At 37.5% G+C, this 18463-nt stretch overlaps 1 protein-coding gene across 1 annotated transcript; it reads right to left on the reverse strand.

Annotated features, from left to right (window-relative positions):
- Positions 1-1439: 1439 nt before the first annotated feature.
- LOC111777883 (cleavage and polyadenylation specificity factor subunit 3-II) lies at positions 1440-17320 on the reverse strand. The gene is made up of 13 exons (XM_023657614.1): positions 17030-17320; positions 16772-16949; positions 16601-16673; positions 15076-15193; positions 14174-14247; positions 12838-12974; positions 11829-11892; positions 11193-11258; positions 11010-11079; positions 10221-10325; positions 9135-9276; positions 8765-8861; positions 1440-2590 (listed from the first exon to the last, which is right to left on the reverse strand). Exons 1-13 carry the CDS (start codon positions 17052-17054, stop codon positions 1709-1711), a joined length of 2031 nt encoding a protein of 676 aa, XP_023513382.1. The 5' UTR covers positions 17055-17320; the 3' UTR covers positions 1440-1708.
- Positions 17321-18463: the final 1143 nt, after the last annotated feature.

Below are 18463 nucleotides of genomic sequence, written 5' to 3' on the forward strand. Positions count from 1 at the left end.
GATAATTTAGAGTTATGATATTTATTTAATGTATTCTAAGACCTATTTACTTAGTAGTTAATTATGCTCATAAAGTATATATAATGACCCGTTATGACCATAAAATATAAAAGTTACCAACTCATTAAATGCCTCATGTAAGGTTAAGGGTTGATTTTGAGACTATATAGAGTCCGGTGTTTTATCTTTGTAAAAAAGACTTGAAAAATATAATAAAAAAGCATGTGTTTTTTTTTATAGCTAAAAGCTAAATTACTTTGCAATTATACGTAGTTTCGATTGCATGTTTAGAATCATTCAAGTTTGACATGATTAGTCTTACTTATGAAGTGATACGAATCTCAAACAAATGTTCTTGCCTTGAAATATTCGAACAACAAGATAATTTAAATCTTACCCTCTTGTAGTACTCCTTCTCATTTGGTATCAGAGCTCACAAGATAATCTAAATTTTACTTTTCCTTGGGTGGATTCCTTATCATTTGGTTTCAATTTACATGACTAACAAATAATCAAAAACTTTTTTTTAGTTCAACAATTTCTTAATTATTGTTATTGAACTAAGTTTACTTTGACTGAAAATTTCGCAAGTTGATCACGGGATCAATTATATCAAATAGTATGGGATAAGGTTCGTATTGAGACTTTGAATGAAGTCCGAAGAACTTTTCAAATAAGCTATCGAAGAATGATTCCAATCTTAAAATACGAAAAGGTCAGACACAATTTAAGAAATGGGTAAATTAAATATAGACATCATTGAATTTTCGCTTTCTCATTAATCATAGTTTATTCAAGTTCCCGTGATTTGAGCCATAAAAAAAGTATACCTTATATTGATATAGGTAGTAACTTTCATATCATTTAAGTCTTTTTCAGTCATCTTATTTTCGAAACAGACTCATTCATATATCCTTACAGAGGTGTTCATACATATGCTAATTAGGTGCAAACACAACCTATTAGAAAAAGTAAAGCGCCAACTAAGACTCCAAAGGACAATGATTGCTTCTTCTAGAAAAGCAAAACATGGTGGCTTTCTCTAAATGAATACTTTTCTCACAAATTAGTATTCAAAGTCTTTATAAAGTCATTTGTGTTTCAAATAATCATATTTTTTTTTTCTTTCAAATTGTTCATCACAAAGAAAGGGAAGAGATTTTGAACTTGCAACTAGTTGGGAGAAAAGAATAAAAGCCTTCTAGAAAGGGTAGGTACCTAGTTCTTAGGTTTTCAACATTCTTTTCATCTAAGTCTTCTATGAAAATGAGTTTGAAGCAGCCCATATTCCATTTCCATTGTCTAAGAAAATCTTTCATGGAATGCTAGACGTTCGGTAATTTTTCATTTGACCAGACGTCGACACGACTACTCCCATACATTTTGTCTGTACACCTAGCTAGAAATATAACGGAAATACAAACTATGAACTCTTCATAGGCAATGGGACTATAGAGCAAATAAACAAAAAAAAAAAAACCTATTAACATCGATGCCAGTTTCAACCATATTCAAATCTTTCAGAACCAATGATTCGTAACTTAAACCTCCAGATTTGGTATACGACTATGAACATGAACATCAACCCCGAGTACTCGTGATAAGCAAATCATTTCCTTTGTCAAACAAGTCATCAATTGAGCTAACCTCATGTAGAATTACAGCTTCCATGTTAATTATGTAAGGAAACCATGCATAATAGGCCCCTTCATGTTGAACTGAGATCATGCTTCTCCAAGATGGAAATGATTTGCCATGCGAGGACTTCATCTGCGACTAGCCAACTACAGCAATAGAATGCTGCAGCAGATTCATTTTCAATTCTGTTTGTAGTTCGGTAAGGGCAACTTTCCTTTGAGCAAATGGACAGTGTAAATGATTCAACTTGAAGATACTCCCCAAAATTTTGAACATTCCTGTCTGAAAGTTCACTTGAAAGCTTTGAAGATAGCTGGGAAAGCCATAAAGATTTTCTAGATATGCAAACTATGACATGGGTATCATCTAAGCTTCCAAAATATATAGGACTACAGTTAGCAAACCTAACCTCATGCTCTTGTTCTCCCAAGAGAAGTAATAGTTCATCCTGGTGTACCACCTTTGTTTTTTTACCTTTTTCCATCACCAAGATCCCTTCATTCACTCTATCATCACTTACCTCTATCTCTGGACCACAACTTAAACTAGAATCAAACTTTTCGTCAAGATTTCTATTCAAATGCTTGACATGGGGATTCGAGCGTCTGCGTATAAACATGCTTGAAGTTCCTCCTTCTTTCGAACTTAACTCTTTTGAATTAATCTTATCATTCAAGTTTCTTTTCAAAAATTTGAAATTGGGAGTTGAACAACTCTGAATAAACGTGCTTGAGGATTCTGCTTTGATAGAAAGAGTTGAAGAAATGGATACAGTCTCGTTATTTGCAGGATCATGACATGGGATTCCCAGTTCTGAATGAATCCTCTCCTTTAAAGTAACCATTTTAGGCTTCTCTCCATGTACAAGTATCACGTGCTTGGGACTAAGGAACTTCACAAGATCCATGATTCCTTTGGAATCAGTATGTGGGCTGAATGCCAGTTGGTGAATCTGGGATGAAACATAGTGATATATAGTCAGGAACATTTAATAGAATGATTACAGGACTAAAAATTTATATATATATATATATATATATATATATACACAATAAAAGAAAAAAAGAAGTTCATCCAGGTCAACTTTAACGGTGTTCATTTGCGTATGTTTCGTTTTGAACTCAAAGTACCAATAATGTTTCCGGATTTACAGTGAAATGCTTCCCTTTTAATCGAAGAGGCGATTGTCCATAAGAAAGCCCAAATAAGATGCATCCAAATAACCTGGTTTGGAAAGTTGACACCATGCCTCCCCACCTAGTACATTTTGAGACATTTTCAATTTGGTGTGAGTAAGACATAATTTTGGCGAACGGGCATAAGGTATCATGGAGAGTTTGTTCGGTGGATTGACACCAAATTTGGTGAGCTTTCATAGGGACAGACTTGACTCCAAAACCGCATGTGAAAATTCCCTTCGAAACCCCGTCTTTCAAGTTTAAGGCTCAGGCCCTACCCGACCCTTCAACAAGCCTATCTTTGACGCTCATGTTGACATCGTTGCCTCTATCTTGCCTATGCCTCGACTTATCTTTCATGCACATCTCTATGGTGTGTTAGATGATGGACCGTCCTCCTTGGTCGCATCATGCCACTCATCTTGTCTCGGCCTTCGCGTGGCCAATCGGGCGCCACTATCGTGTCCTAACCTTGTCTTGTCTACACGTGAGGGTCACAACCTACTTTTTTCATAGTATGGTCGTGACATTCTCCCCCACTTAAATTAGTCATCGTCTTCGATGACTTTCTAGGAGCACAATCCCATCGCGGATTGTGACATTCTCCCCCCACTTTGGACTGGTTGCTGACTTGACCTGCTGGAACAGATCGTGCTTCAAATGAGTATAAATTCACTAAGTATCTAACTTCTCATTTGTCATAATACTTATCTTATTGATGCCTCTTGGTCAGCTTGGGGACAAATTCGAGTTGATGCTTCCGACTCATCTTTGTCATGCGGCAACACTTCCCGACTCTCTTTGGTTAATTATTTGATGAACTTGCCCCAACTTAACTTTGACACTTCTCTGGGCCAATCTGCATACTCTCTACAACAAATCTTCTAGAGAGCGTACTCTATGTAAACATTCTCTCTTCTAAAAAAAAGGCAGCACATAACCGTAAACTCCATGGGGTGTGGCTCGCAAGCCAACCACGACATTCCTCTTCGTGGTACCAACTCTCATGGTAGCGGAGTTTAGACTGCTTGCTAACTGACTTGCCGGAAATAAACATGCTTCAAATCGAATATGAAAAACTTGTGCACACTATCTATGGGCTATCCCACTATCAGACCTATTCTTTTTTTCTCCCATCTAGGACTCCGCCACTGAGACTTGTGTCTGCCGACACTGCAATTCAATATTGGCATAGCTGTGGGTGAGGCTGGCTCTTACGACGTCTATCTCCGGCTTGGTCAGGGACACTCACCAGACAAACTATGGGCTTTCCTTGCCATGGCATGGGTGAAGCTGGGCTTACGATGCCCTACCTTCGAACTTCGCCAGGGACACTCACCGATCCACTAGAGGGTGTTTGCCCCAATCATGGCCACTTTTGCCTCAACTTGCGTGTCTCTGAGTCGCATAAATTGGTGCACCCCTCAAGGTGGGGCTCGCAAGCCCAACCACAACATTTCCTCGTCGTGGTCACATCCCTCATTGAAGCAAAGTCCATGCTTTTTGACACAATCCTTTAGGTTGTTGGCACTACCCTTCAGCCAACTCTTTTCTTGGCCACCTTCACTTCTCTCGGTCTTCCCATAGCTTCATTCTTCTGTTGCCTTCATATCCAGCCTAGTGCTCCTACTAGAACAAATGTTCATCTTGACATCTGCTGTGAAGTCACCCACCTTATGCAAGAAGGGTTGGCGGAATTCACTTGTGCTCACTTCTTGGAGCACTCACACTGGGTGAGCAACGCATTCTCTCGGGCTCTCCCCACTCAAACTTGCCTGTCTCTTTGCAGTAATGTCTTCCCCATAAAGACTTGCGTTGTGCACAACGTGGCATTTGGGTGGCGCATGTCTCAACTGACCTCCAACTTCTCCAACTTCTTTCCTTGCAACCATTAGCATTATTCCTCTCATGAAAATAGCTCTTTGGAAAGAACCGACTTGTTACACCTATTTCATCTGTCTGCCCAATTGAAACCTCGAGCCTTAGCAAATGAGCTTGGTTTATCTTTTTGACGGGTAGAACTCCCCCTACTAAGGTATCAACACACGGTACTAATGACTTGGGGGAGTCTTGGCTTCAACCCATGATTTGTTTAGGATCCTTGACAATAGAACTGCTCGGTCGACACTGACACTCTTGACACGCTTGTGATGCCTTCATTCGACCCTCAGTTTCTTCTTCCTGACAATCTTGTCCGATTAGACACACAAAGTGTAGCTCCGATACCAACCATCATGGTCGTACTTTTTCAACCATGCACTGTCGAGATCTTGACAAGCTCACGACCAACCTTGATAAAAACCTAAGCCCCATATTCGTTTTTTGTCTGGCTTTGAGGCTTGTCGAACCTTAGGCAAGGTTTATCTTTGCCCACCGAACACGAAGTTGCAGAATCCAAGCTTGTTCGGCCACCCACGCCGCCTGCGAGTGTTCAATCATCTGCGACCCAACCGACTTGCCTCTACACTAGGCCAAGTCACTCGGCTCGACCTTGCCTCTACTCGAGGCCAAGGTCTCTCAATGCAACATCGCATCTCACATCCTCTAGGTTCCCAATTAACATGACCCATATGTCTTGACATCATCCCAAGCCACATGGTGTCGTAATCCATCACAACTCACTCAATCATGCCATCAAGAACGGGTCGACGTGTCATTCATAATATCAAGACATCTCAAACATCCATCCATCCGGGTTCTATCGAGGCATTAAACCCTCCTGTGTCCATGTCCTATCGTTTACGAACTTCGTACCGGATAACAGGTGTCTAATCCAACCTCCGACACATGGGCTAGGACACAATGTTGGCACACCTGTACTGTCCGACATTGTCCTTGAAAAAATCCATTTCAAAGGAAGTTGTCGGAGACACTAGTCTTGTAACACTCGCCCTCACTATGACATACATATATGCCACAAGGTAGCTCGCTTAAGCCACAGGGCTTAGAGGTGGTGGAGAGCTAACACCATGTCTCCCCCTATAGTATATTTTGAGACATTTTCAATCTTGCGAGTGTAGACATGATTGTGGTAAACAGCATACGGTGTTGAGTGGATTGACACCAAATTGGGCAAACTTTTATATTTCATATCGATAGACTTGACTCCAAAACCGCATGTCCAAATTCCCTTCGAAACCTTGATTTTCGAGGTTAAGGCTTGAGGCCCTACCTAACCCTTCAACAAGCCTATCTCTAACACTCATGTCACATCGTTGTCTTTATCTTGCCTATGCCTTAGCTAATCTTTCATGCACATCTCTATAGTGTGTTAGATGATGTACCGTCCTCGGTCGCATCATGGTACTCGTCTTGTCTTGACCCTCGCATGGCTACTTGGGCACCACTACCGTGTCGCCACCTTGTCTTGTTTGCACATGAGGGTCACAACCTACTTTCTTCATGGTATGGTTGTGACATTCTTCCCCACTTAAATTAGTCATCGTTCTCGATGACTTTCTCAAGGCACAATCTCATCGCGGATTGTGACACGTAGCACCATGCATTATAAGTTTGTTTTATATTCCTAGTTTTCCCTAAGGTAAACAACAGTCTTAAAAGGCTATCAACCAGAGCTACTGAGTAGTGAACCTCTAAGAAACATTAAAATCCAAATCGAGATGTAATTTAGGCCTAGTGAAACTGAGGATTAACGATTCTAAAAATCATATTCAAAAAGGAAAACACAACAACGTAAAGCTGATAGATACTAGCCTGGCATTGCACATCAATTTGGGTGTCCTTGTCCAGATCAATTTTGGTGGGTTTTCCGGACATTAACTTGTGTCCAATAGTTCCGGCCACGCAATACCTACATGGGATTAAGTAATATGGCTTTCAGATAGCAATTTCACATTATGCTTGGATGTAGTAAAGACCATAACATGACCAAACACAAACTATGAACATAAGCAAAAATTGGAATAATTATTAAAAAAAAAAAAAAAAGAGCTGCAAAAGTGAAAGAAAAGCTCAGTCACAGAAGTTATCCAACTTTATGGTTTGTCAAAGAACCAACCTGCAAAAGTATACTTGACTAACGAATACAAAGCGACAGTCAAAAGAGAGTAGCCATAGTCAATACCCGGGTAATGTGATAAGATTCAATTTAGAAGGTGCCCAGCGCTTAAAAACCTCAAGAGAAAACCCACCACTAATCATCCCTGGTGTAGCAAAGAGAACACAAGGCCCAGGAGCATCAATCATAGAACGGTCGAACTTTTGAACTGCAAAATGTAACGCAAGTTTGTCAGTGGTTAAAATATGACACTTGCTATGTGGTTAAAAGTGACTTTAGAATAAGTGTTACCATGATTTAATTATAAGTGATGTTATAAAAGGCATTTAATAATAATTCACTTCAGATTTCTAAAGCCATTATACCTGTAACTGATTCCTAGTCAATCACCCACCAAAATCACCTCCTATCTACTACTTCTAGAATCACATAAGAGTGTCTGGATTTTTTCAAAATAACTTCTACATTATTGTCAAATATCATTATTTTAAATGAGTGATTTGGGCAATGGAAGTAAGTTTGACATAACAATCTCTTCCAATTAACCCGAAAGTGGGAGAGGAAGTGGAGAGAAGTTTTCTTGTTAGCTAAACGGGGCCAGAGATGGAAATTATATATATAGTGTAAAAGACTATGCTGTAATATTGAAATTATATTAAACATTATATTATTATATTATTATCTTGCCTATGAAATATTATTGGATTTATTAGGATGTTTTTCATTTTTTAATATAAATTATGTTGGAAAAGGAAAACTATCCATTAAAAAATTCTTTGAAATGGATATTTTTAATAACAATATATATAAAAGATGGGAAAAATTTCCCCCATGGAGTCCCGTCCCAATCCCCGCAAAAATAAATAAGACATTTCGCGGGAATGTGAAATAAAATAGGAGGCGGGGACGGAGGCCTTGGCCCCCACCCTATGAACATCTCTGGTTCCAATTTAAATGTCCTCTCCTTTTATTCATTGTTCAGGTAAGAAGCCTCAATACTCAGATAAATGTTCCCACCTAGGCTGCCACTTTGAAAGGGGTACCCACATCACTTCCCTGGTAAGCAAATATGCTCAACATAATAACATTTATTTTATTGCAGTTCATCAATTGATTCCAATCCTGAAAACATGAAACATGTGAATGACATACCATTCTTAAAGTCAAAAGCATTCCTTGTCGTGTATGTCTCCTTAACCTTCTGGCTGGTCCAACTGATGAGCATTTTATAGTACATATTAGCTTGAACAGTCAAACCTGAAAGCAGAAAAATGAACACAAGAACATAAAAGTCGAGAAAAGCAATACTTATAGGAAACAACAGAGTGAGAAGAACTGTATATGAAACAAAGCANCTTGATTTTCGAGGTTAAGGCTTGAGGCCCTACCTAACCCTTCAACAAGCCTATCTCTAACACTCATGTCACATCGTTGTCTTTATCTTGCCTATGCCTTAGCTAATCTTTCATGCACATCTCTATAGTGTGTTAGATGATGTACCGTCCTCGGTCGCATCATGGTACTCGTCTTGTCTTGACCCTCGCATGGCTACTTGGGCACCACTACCGTGTCGCCACCTTGTCTTGTTTGCACATGAGGGTCACAACCTACTTTCTTCATGGTATGGTTGTGACATTCTTCCCCACTTAAATTAGTCATCGTTCTCGATGACTTTCTCAAGGCACAATCTCATCGCGGATTGTGACACGTAGCACCATGCATTATAAGTTTGTTTTATATTCCTAGTTTTCCCTAAGGTAAACAACAGTCTTAAAAGGCTATCAACCAGAGCTACTGAGTAGTGAACCTCTAAGAAACATTAAAATCCAAATCGAGATGTAATTTAGGCCTAGTGAAACTGAGGATTAACGATTCTAAAAATCATATTCAAAAAGGAAAACACAACAACGTAAAGCTGATAGATACTAGCCTGGCATTGCACATCAATTTGGGTGTCCTTGTCCAGATCAATTTTGGTGGGTTTTCCGGACATTAACTTGTGTCCAATAGTTCCGGCCACGCAATACCTACATGGGATTAAGTAATATGGCTTTCAGATAGCAATTTCACATTATGCTTGGATGTAGTAAAGACCATAACATGACCAAACACAAACTATGAACATAAGCAAAAATTGGAATAATTATTAAAAAAAAAAAAAAAAGAGCTGCAAAAGTGAAAGAAAAGCTCAGTCACAGAAGTTATCCAACTTTATGGTTTGTCAAAGAACCAACCTGCAAAAGTATACTTGACTAACGAATACAAAGCGACAGTCAAAAGAGAGTAGCCATAGTCAATACCCGGGTAATGTGATAAGATTCAATTTAGAAGGTGCCCAGCGCTTAAAAACCTCAAGAGAAAACCCACCACTAATCATCCCTGGTGTAGCAAAGAGAACACAAGGCCCAGGAGCATCAATCATAGAACGGTCGAACTTTTGAACTGCAAAATGTAACGCAAGTTTGTCAGTGGTTAAAATATGACACTTGCTATGTGGTTAAAAGTGACTTTAGAATAAGTGTTACCATGATTTAATTATAAGTGATGTTATAAAAGGCATTTAATAATAATTCACTTCAGATTTCTAAAGCCATTATACCTGTAACTGATTCCTAGTCAATCACCCACCAAAATCACCTCCTATCTACTACTTCTAGAATCACATAAGAGTGTCTGGATTTTTTCAAAATAACTTCTACATTATTGTCAAATATCATTATTTTAAATGAGTGATTTGGGCAATGGAAGTAAGTTTGACATAACAATCTCTTCCAATTAACCCGAAAGTGGGAGAGGAAGTGGAGAGAAGTTTTCTTGTTAGCTAAACGGGGCCAGAGATGGAAATTATATATATAGTGTAAAAGACTATGCTGTAATATTGAAATTATATTAAACATTATATTATTATATTATTATCTTGCCTATGAAATATTATTGGATTTATTAGGATGTTTTTCATTTTTTAATATAAATTATGTTGGAAAAGGAAAACTATCCATTAAAAAATTCTTTGAAATGGATATTTTTAATAACAATATATATAAAAGATGGGAAAAATTTCCCCCATGGAGTCCCGTCCCAATCCCCGCAAAAATAAATAAGACATTTCGCGGGAATGTGAAATAAAATAGGAGGCGGGGACGGAGGCCTTGGCCCCCACCCTATGAACATCTCTGGTTCCAATTTAAATGTCCTCTCCTTTTATTCATTGTTCAGGTAAGAAGCCTCAATACTCAGATAAATGTTCCCACCTAGGCTGCCACTTTGAAAGGGGTACCCACATCACTTCCCTGGTAAGCAAATATGCTCAACATAATAACATTTATTTTATTGCAGTTCATCAATTGATTCCAATCCTGAAAACATGAAACATGTGAATGACATACCATTCTTAAAGTCAAAAGCATTCCTTGTCGTGTATGTCTCCTTAACCTTCTGGCTGGTCCAACTGATGAGCATTTTATAGTACATATTAGCTTGAACAGTCAAACCTGAAAGCAGAAAAATGAACACAAGAACATAAAAGTCGAGAAAAGCAATACTTATAGGAAACAACAGAGTGAGAAGAACTGTATATGAAACAAAGCAATTCCTAACAACTTTAAAGAAACGTATTTAGTAGCTATCATTATCAACTCTTTCTCACGGTGGTCTATGAGATGATGCTGAAATCTGATTCAGCCTGGTTTTCCTCTCACCACATGCCTCATCTATAGAAGAAAAAAGATCGCCAACTCGAATAATCCAGACAAGTTGATTAGTGCTTAATGCTTATAAAGATTTGAAACACATTGCTCATTGAAAGATGGCTTGGACTCACCAAACAAGTGTATCTCAAGCTTGAATCTAGTTCAATGACAACATAAATTCATCACCCATGCTCACCATTAATTGTGAGACAAATAGAAGGATTAGCCCATCACGAAATGCTCTAATCGCCCTAACACTCAATAATCACTCATAGCAACTCAGCAATTGCAGTTCTCGATAAATGCCTAACATGCATCTAACTTTATCAGCAAATTGTGGGCAGAAGATTATCAAAGCAGATCATGGACTTACAAGGCAGATGGAAATCATGAAAAGGAAACTGGAAGCTGAAGAGTTGCCTAAGATGTATTAATACATATCTACTAGTATAAGGATGAAATGAGAACTTATTATTCAAAGGACACCTGCTGAAAAGTATATTGGAATCTTTAGATTCATGCGCTCCCAATAGTCATCCAACAAGATACAGAGTTCCTGCGCATAATGGAAAATTTTATAACTGTAACAGTATTACATAACATGAATTAATCATGAAAGATGCAGCTTGCAGATAAAGATATAAAGCTACACAATATTTAGCAAAGTACCTGAGCCCGTCCAAGTGCAAAAGTAGGAATAAGGACCTTCCCTCCACTAGCCACACAATTATGAACCTATACCAAATCATCCGGGAAAAATATCTTGTTTCAAATCATTTTCATGGCTAAACGTTATGAATTTTTTTAAGATAAAATAATTCAGTGTCTATTAAGGAACTTAAGAGTTAATGATGGGTTTAGGTCACTAACCAATGCCCAATAGCCATTCATTACCAGTTTATATCTTATATCATGGGTCCTAAACTATGATGCTACAATTCTCACATGCAATACCCTGTACAAATAATCATCTGAAAAGTTGTAATAACCTATAAACACAGTATAGGAATCAACCAACCTACAGTCCTGAAACATCACAAAATAAAACCTACAACAGAATAGAAGATTTTGCAATCTTCAAACGAGAGACAGATAATATTTCATTCAAACAATATGCCAAGTTGGTATTAGAACATGAGCAACTTCGCTAAACTTTAATTATGTCCTGGCTCCTGAATTACTATTAGGTCAGTATGCATGACAATGAATGAAAAACAAACATATCAGATTTATAATTAAAAATATAAAGAGGTGCAGAAAAGGCAAATCTGGGTTAATGATTTTAATAAATTAATTTATACATACAGCTTTAAGAAATTCTCTCTCACGGCCGTATTTGGAATCACGGATTGTTGTTGCATATGTAGACCTGCGGAAGACAAACATTGGAAGATTAAAAATAGAAATACTTTGCAGTGAATACACATGCTGAATTACGGATGAAAAGGCATCAGGAACAGAAAACTCTCCTATGTTAACTAGAAGACCATAAGCAAATAGAAAAAAAAAATCTTCATCTTTTTGTTGACAACTTAAGAAAAAAAGGAACTAGAATTTAGTTCTACAAGTCAAGCCCCAACAGCTATAAATCTAACAAACAATCTACAAGCAACGGCTAGTTCTTCAAAATACTCTGAACCGTCAAACTAATGCCCAATTAACTACTAACTAAACCATTCATTGACAAAATACAAACAAAAGCCTAGAAGTAAAATAAAATAAAATATATAAAAAAAAAAAAAATCCACCCCTCGAGATATGGACTACATCAGGACCAGTTGAGTTTAATATACATTTACAACCCAACATAATGGGAGTATAAAAACCCATTTATTTTATGTCCAATCTCAACCCATTTGATGTTGCTTCATTATGAGCGTCATTCTTTTTCATGTACAGCATGCAAATAAATCATAGGTGTATGATTTTATTACAATATGCTTCTTTCTTTAATGGTCATTTAACTCCTTGTTTTTTATGTGCCTAAGGGATTATTTAAAATTTTCATTACCCATGTTCTCTTTTAAGTACAAATGGTTCTTTTGCCCTATCTTCTGAGTTCAACAACGTGAGAGTGGATATTCGAACCAAATAGATATATAATATCTTAACTAGTTAAGTTATGCTTAGAAGATCAAAAAATTGAAACCATAACTTTCTTGCCAAAGTTAGATGATGGATTCAATGTTACGATACAACTTTCCCCTTACAGAGAGAGAAATCAAGGGTTGGAAGAAATTGTTTTCATAGCTGAAGATTAAAAGGGTGCACAACCAACACTATAACAAGTAAAATAGTTCTTTGAACTTCTTACTCCGTTATTAGAAGGTCTAATTGCATTCGATCGATTTGAGCTGCTCCAAGGTGTCTATCAGGTGTCATATTATAGTCTCCTGTGTATACCATAGCAGCATCTCCAACTTTAGCATAAAACATGGCAGCTCCTAAAACCTTAAGAACATGATTAAAATGTAAATATGCACATTCCACATTACAGTTGTGTTGATGGACAAAGTTCGTGGAAGCAACAAGAAAAAGCTTTGAGAATAAGTCAAGTAAGCACAAACAGTAGGCACAATGACGTAGCAATATTAGAACTAAGTTCACAACTCTGGGCGATAATTCAAGCATAAGTTGCTTGTGGATTATATTTAAACTGGGGATAAAGGTACGACACAATTTGGGGTTCCACAATTTGCAAAATAGTAGATTGATAAAGAGATGCATACACACAGCAAGCAACTAATTACTGGATTCATGCATGCCCATATACGATGCAAAAGAAATTCCATTTAAAAAGCACATACAAGTAATAAGTTACAATTTTTCGTTCAAACTACCATTTGTTTGACACATCAGATAGAATTAGGTATATCAATATGTCAAACTCAAACTACTATACATCCTTAGCAAAGTTACCCCTCTCATTTACGTCTATTAACTTTTTGTGAAATAAATACCCTATGTCCAACATGCGCATTCACGTTCACCTACAAAAATATTCTAAGGAAACTAAATAGAATTCCAGAGAATGCACAGACTTCAGAATTATGTAATTTTTTCTATTTGGAAGAGTTCATTGAGTTTCCAGATCTGCCTACCAACTGAAAAAGTATTAAAAAAAAAAAAAAAAAAAAAAAAAAAAAAAAAAAAAAAAAAAAAAAAAAAAAAAAANGGGAAACAATAAACCAAAAAAAGAGGAAATTAGCAGAGAAAAATAAAAATAATATCATCATTGAAAAGTTTCAAATTGAAAATACAGGAGAATTTCAAGGCTCGTGCATTGCAATTCTTTCTTTCTTTCTTTTAATATGGAGGAGATGAATTAAAACCAATCAGTGTATGCAGTTTAAAGGCCAGAGGACTAGGGAGGTTACAAAATCCCCAACAACCTAATTTAATATAAAGGTTGCTATCGTTACTGTTATAGCATTTACATAAGTGCACATATTGTTGCGTAAACACAAAGAGTGAGAGAGAGAAGCTTAATAACATTATGAAAATCAAGTTGAATAATGAAACAAGGATGAAATTAAGCAACAATGCATAGGACATGTCTACCACCGATGAGGAAGATTGTCAGCCAGCTTTAAATGAAGCTAACTAGGAGATGCAAAATAAGAATACTAAATATATCAACGAGGCCTTACATGTCCAGCATAGTAAGCACGAATTTGAAGATCTTCATCAACCTGTATAGTCTGCTTCAAATCCACAGGTATAACTGCAGGTGAATCAAGATCAATGACAGATAATCTTAATATACTGAAGATGTACATCAAATACATGAATAAAAAAATAAGAGGTACCCACAGAAGCTTAATTGTTAAGCCATACACAACTATCAATAGTGCAGTCTAAAACGCAATCTGAGCAAGAACAATCATCAAATGAAGCAAAAGGGTACAAACACAAATGATGAACAATTAGTTAAACACGAAGGGTAAGGATCTCATAAAATAGCAGTTTTCCATATTCAGTCAAAGGTTTCTCCTTCTACACTGTGTTTGTAAGGTAGAACGAAAACAAGCAAAAAAAAAAAAGGAACAAGTTTCATTTAATATAGAAATAAATGAAAAATAAGAGGTACACAAGATGTCCAAATCCAAAAGTATTTGGAATCAGACAAAAGGTACAAAGCACGCCAAGTAAACCAAGAACATAAATCATACCCCTAAAGAGAGCTAACTATACAACGTAATGACGTGTGTAACAATATCATTGATGGAAAAAGTTGTGAGAACATAGTATCTAAGGCATTGGTGAAGGCACTGGGTTAAAAAAGGGAAGGTTCACCTAGAACCCCACAAAATTGGATGGGAAATGGAAGGAAACAAAGTAATTATCACAACATAGTTGTAATATCTACATTGTATGAGAGATAAACAACATGGACGTGTGTAACATCCTCCTAATGGATCACAGCACTTTGATGCTTCATCCGTTTTAAAAAATAGAGATAATGCTTATACTTTGGTCACCTAAACAATCACATTTCCAACCAAGAGAGACTAGTTACATACTACTTATGAACTTGACATAATTCAGTTACCTTTTTTCATGCACTCCATAATATGATCATTACTAAATTGCTCTGCTTCACCCCTTCGGTCAACCATCACTTTCCGGTAGTCCTCCAACATTAAAGGAGCCAAAGCCAATGTTGGATACTGCGGCCAAAGGGAAGTAAAGAGAGCTTCAATGCCCATATCAACGTGTAAGAAAACAAAATTGACAATAAACTTCATTATAGGACTAAAGAGTCTAAAGTTTTTTTTTTGGTAACAAATCACGCTTTCCTAGAGAGATGAAAGAATATACAAGGGCACACAAAAAAAAAGGTAACTATAGAAAATTACATCAATCTAAAAAAACAATACCAAGCTCATAATTCCAAAAAGCCAAAAGAAACAATGTCAAGCTCATGATTACAAAAAGATCTAGTGACTAACGCCCACAATGATGCATTAAACCTAGACACCTCGCAAACACCCTCACCCGACCTCTCCACCTCCCTAAAAGTTCCATTGTTCCCCCCAATCCAAAAGACTCAAAACTAGCAAATAAGCTAGCATGTCAAAAAAATTTACCCTTCTCCCTAAAAGTAGAACTGAAAAGCACCTCCTCCACCTGAGACAAACAGCAATCGCACTCGACCAATACTCCAAAGGTGGTCAGAAAATTGGAAATTCCAAGAAAAATGATCCAGGTTTTCTTCATGCCTACCGAGAATACACAATTGCGAGAATAAAACATAAGTGTTAGACGAACACAACTCTCCACAATGGTATGATATTGTCCACTTTGAGCCTAAGCTCTCATGGCTTTGCTTTGGGCTTCCCCAAAAGGCCTCATACCAATGGAATTAGTATTCCTCACTTATAAACCCATGATCATTCCCTAAATTAGCCGATGTGGGACTTCCATCATCCAACAATAAGAACAGAGTCTTTGCATGCGATCCATGGTATTAACTCACCCATGTAAAACCTGCCACACAAACACCTCAACCTTCCTTGGAATATTAACCTTTCAGAGAGAGAGAGGAGAAAACAAACAAGGGCATCAAGGGGGAGATGGGGAAGACAATTTGAGAAAAAAGAATGATAAGTGAAGCCCTTAGAAGGATCAAGGGACCAAATCCTAACATCCCTACTCCCTAGAATTACATGCTCGTCCTGAAAGAGAGAAAGAAGGCCTACCACTTCCAACGCCTCTCTATCAGAGAAAGGACGCTGGAAACCTAAAGAAAGCAAAGAAGAAGGGTCTAAAGAAGGCAGCACCGAGGCCAAAGGAAGCAAGCTATACATGGATTCAAATTTTTCCAACCATACTTTGTGTGAGCTCTTCTTCTTCCAAAGTTTTTTTATACCTCTGAATTTAGGTCTAGGAAAGAAAGCTATATATGAATTCTCCGACTATAATCCGTGTGTTATTTTTTTTATTTTTTTTTATTTTTATTTATTTATTTTTGGATGACTTCATACAACATTTTGTATGCAAAAAACAATCTAACATGGCCATGGTGAAACCAAAAGGACAAACATCTATGAGCATGTGTATTAGATGATATGTACCGTCATGTAAATGGGTCCATTATAGCCACAAACTTCGGTGAAGTATGGAAGAGCACCTATATGGTCCAGGTGACTGCAAATTAGCAAAGAAAAGACAAATAAAAACAAAGCAATGTAATGTAATGTAACAGAGATTTATCGATTACTATAACAAACAAAAAAACATCATACAAGTGTGTAATGATGACACAGGAGAGAACAGTATTGTAATCGCGAGATGCAGAGATGCGAGAGAAATCAGGATATCGACGATGGTCTAGATAACCCATATGCATGCCGCAATCAAACATAATTCGCTTTCCATTGATTGTGACGACCACACAACTCTTCCCAACTTCTTGCCCAGCGCCTAAAAGACGATAAAGACTAAAATCAACGTTGGAAACCGTAATTGGATAAAGAATACATAAGAAAAAGCTAAAGGATTACCAAGAACGAGACAATCGATGGTCATTGCAGTAGTCCTTCAACTCAGATAAACTTCTACACAATGCCAGCCCTCACCCAAGCGAAGAGAGACCAGGAGGCCAGAGCATAAAAAGACGTCAGCAGTACGAGTGGAGAAAAACGGCGACTGCGGCACTGAGCTGGGAGAGGCGACAGCGACTGTAAGGGAAGAAGAGCCGAGTGAAGATTGAAGATGGAGAGGGAGGGTAGCTACCAGGCGAGTGCTCTGCGAGCGGCGAGCGACGTGTTGCGTGCAGCGGCGGCGCCAACGGGGCGTCGAATGTGAGATTGGGTTTAAAAAGTAAATAGTTATCAAATTTATTTACGTCGAAGGTTTTTTTCTAATCTTTTTCTTTTAATTATTTAATTATAAAATAATTTGAATCGATAATCATATATCAATTCATATATTACATTTAACAACGTGCTCGATATACTAAATAACTCTCTAAACTCAACGACTTCATATTTAATAATTTCACTCAATGCCCTTTAAAATTTTCATACACTTCTAATATGTGTAGATACTTAGTGGCATCGATAATAATTTAGGAGCTAAGTTACAATTTAGCTCGTGTTCATTATAGGACTCAATGAGAGTCACGATCTTTAAATTGATCATATAGATTACTCCCTCATCCACACTAGTAGCTCAGATGAGCGCGCACACCTTTAGTCTGGTCCCGCATCTCGACCTAGCAACTTTCTAGCCCATATCCCTCCGTACTTTGGGCAATCTGTGACCCGCCTGCCCATCACTTGAGGCCCAACCCGAATGTCCAGCCGCGACCTTCCACACGTGGCATGCATGCCAACCGTCCCTCAACTGCTTGTTTTGAGTTCGGTTTGACATTTTTAGACCATTTCCTACCTTTTTTTACTCTCCAGAAGGATAGACTCTTCCCCTTACTATGGTGATTTGTATGTATTGACCTGCCAACTGCGCCACCACCCCCCTTACTATGGTGATGAATCAACGTGCGAATCCAAAAAGTAACTGACACAAACAGGAAAAAAAAAAAAAAAGATCAAATGGGGTGAGAGAGAGGCTCAAACTCTCTAAAGCTATGAGACCTACGTGCTAGCCAACTGCGAGAGAGGCTCAAACTCTCTAAAGCTATGAGACCTACGTGCTAGCCAACTGCACCACCAGCTCTTAATATGATGAGATTTAAATGTTCAACGTGTGAATCCAAAAAGTATCTGACACAAATAGGAAAAAAAAGATCAAATGGGGTGAGAGAGGCTTGAACTCTCGACCTACACGCTAGCCAACTATGCCACCACCCCATACTATGGTGATTTGTATGTATTATTGATCAAGAGATTAAATGTTCGAATCAACGTGTGAATCCAAAAAGTATCTGACACAAATAGGAAAAAAAAAAAAAAAAAAAGAAAAAAAAAAAAAAAAAA

Source organism: Cucurbita pepo, chromosome LG16 (genome assembly GCF_002806865.2).
Source record: "Cucurbita pepo subsp. pepo cultivar mu-cu-16 chromosome LG16, ASM280686v2, whole genome shotgun sequence".
NCBI classification, from domain to species: Eukaryota; Viridiplantae; Streptophyta; class Magnoliopsida; order Cucurbitales; family Cucurbitaceae; genus Cucurbita; species Cucurbita pepo.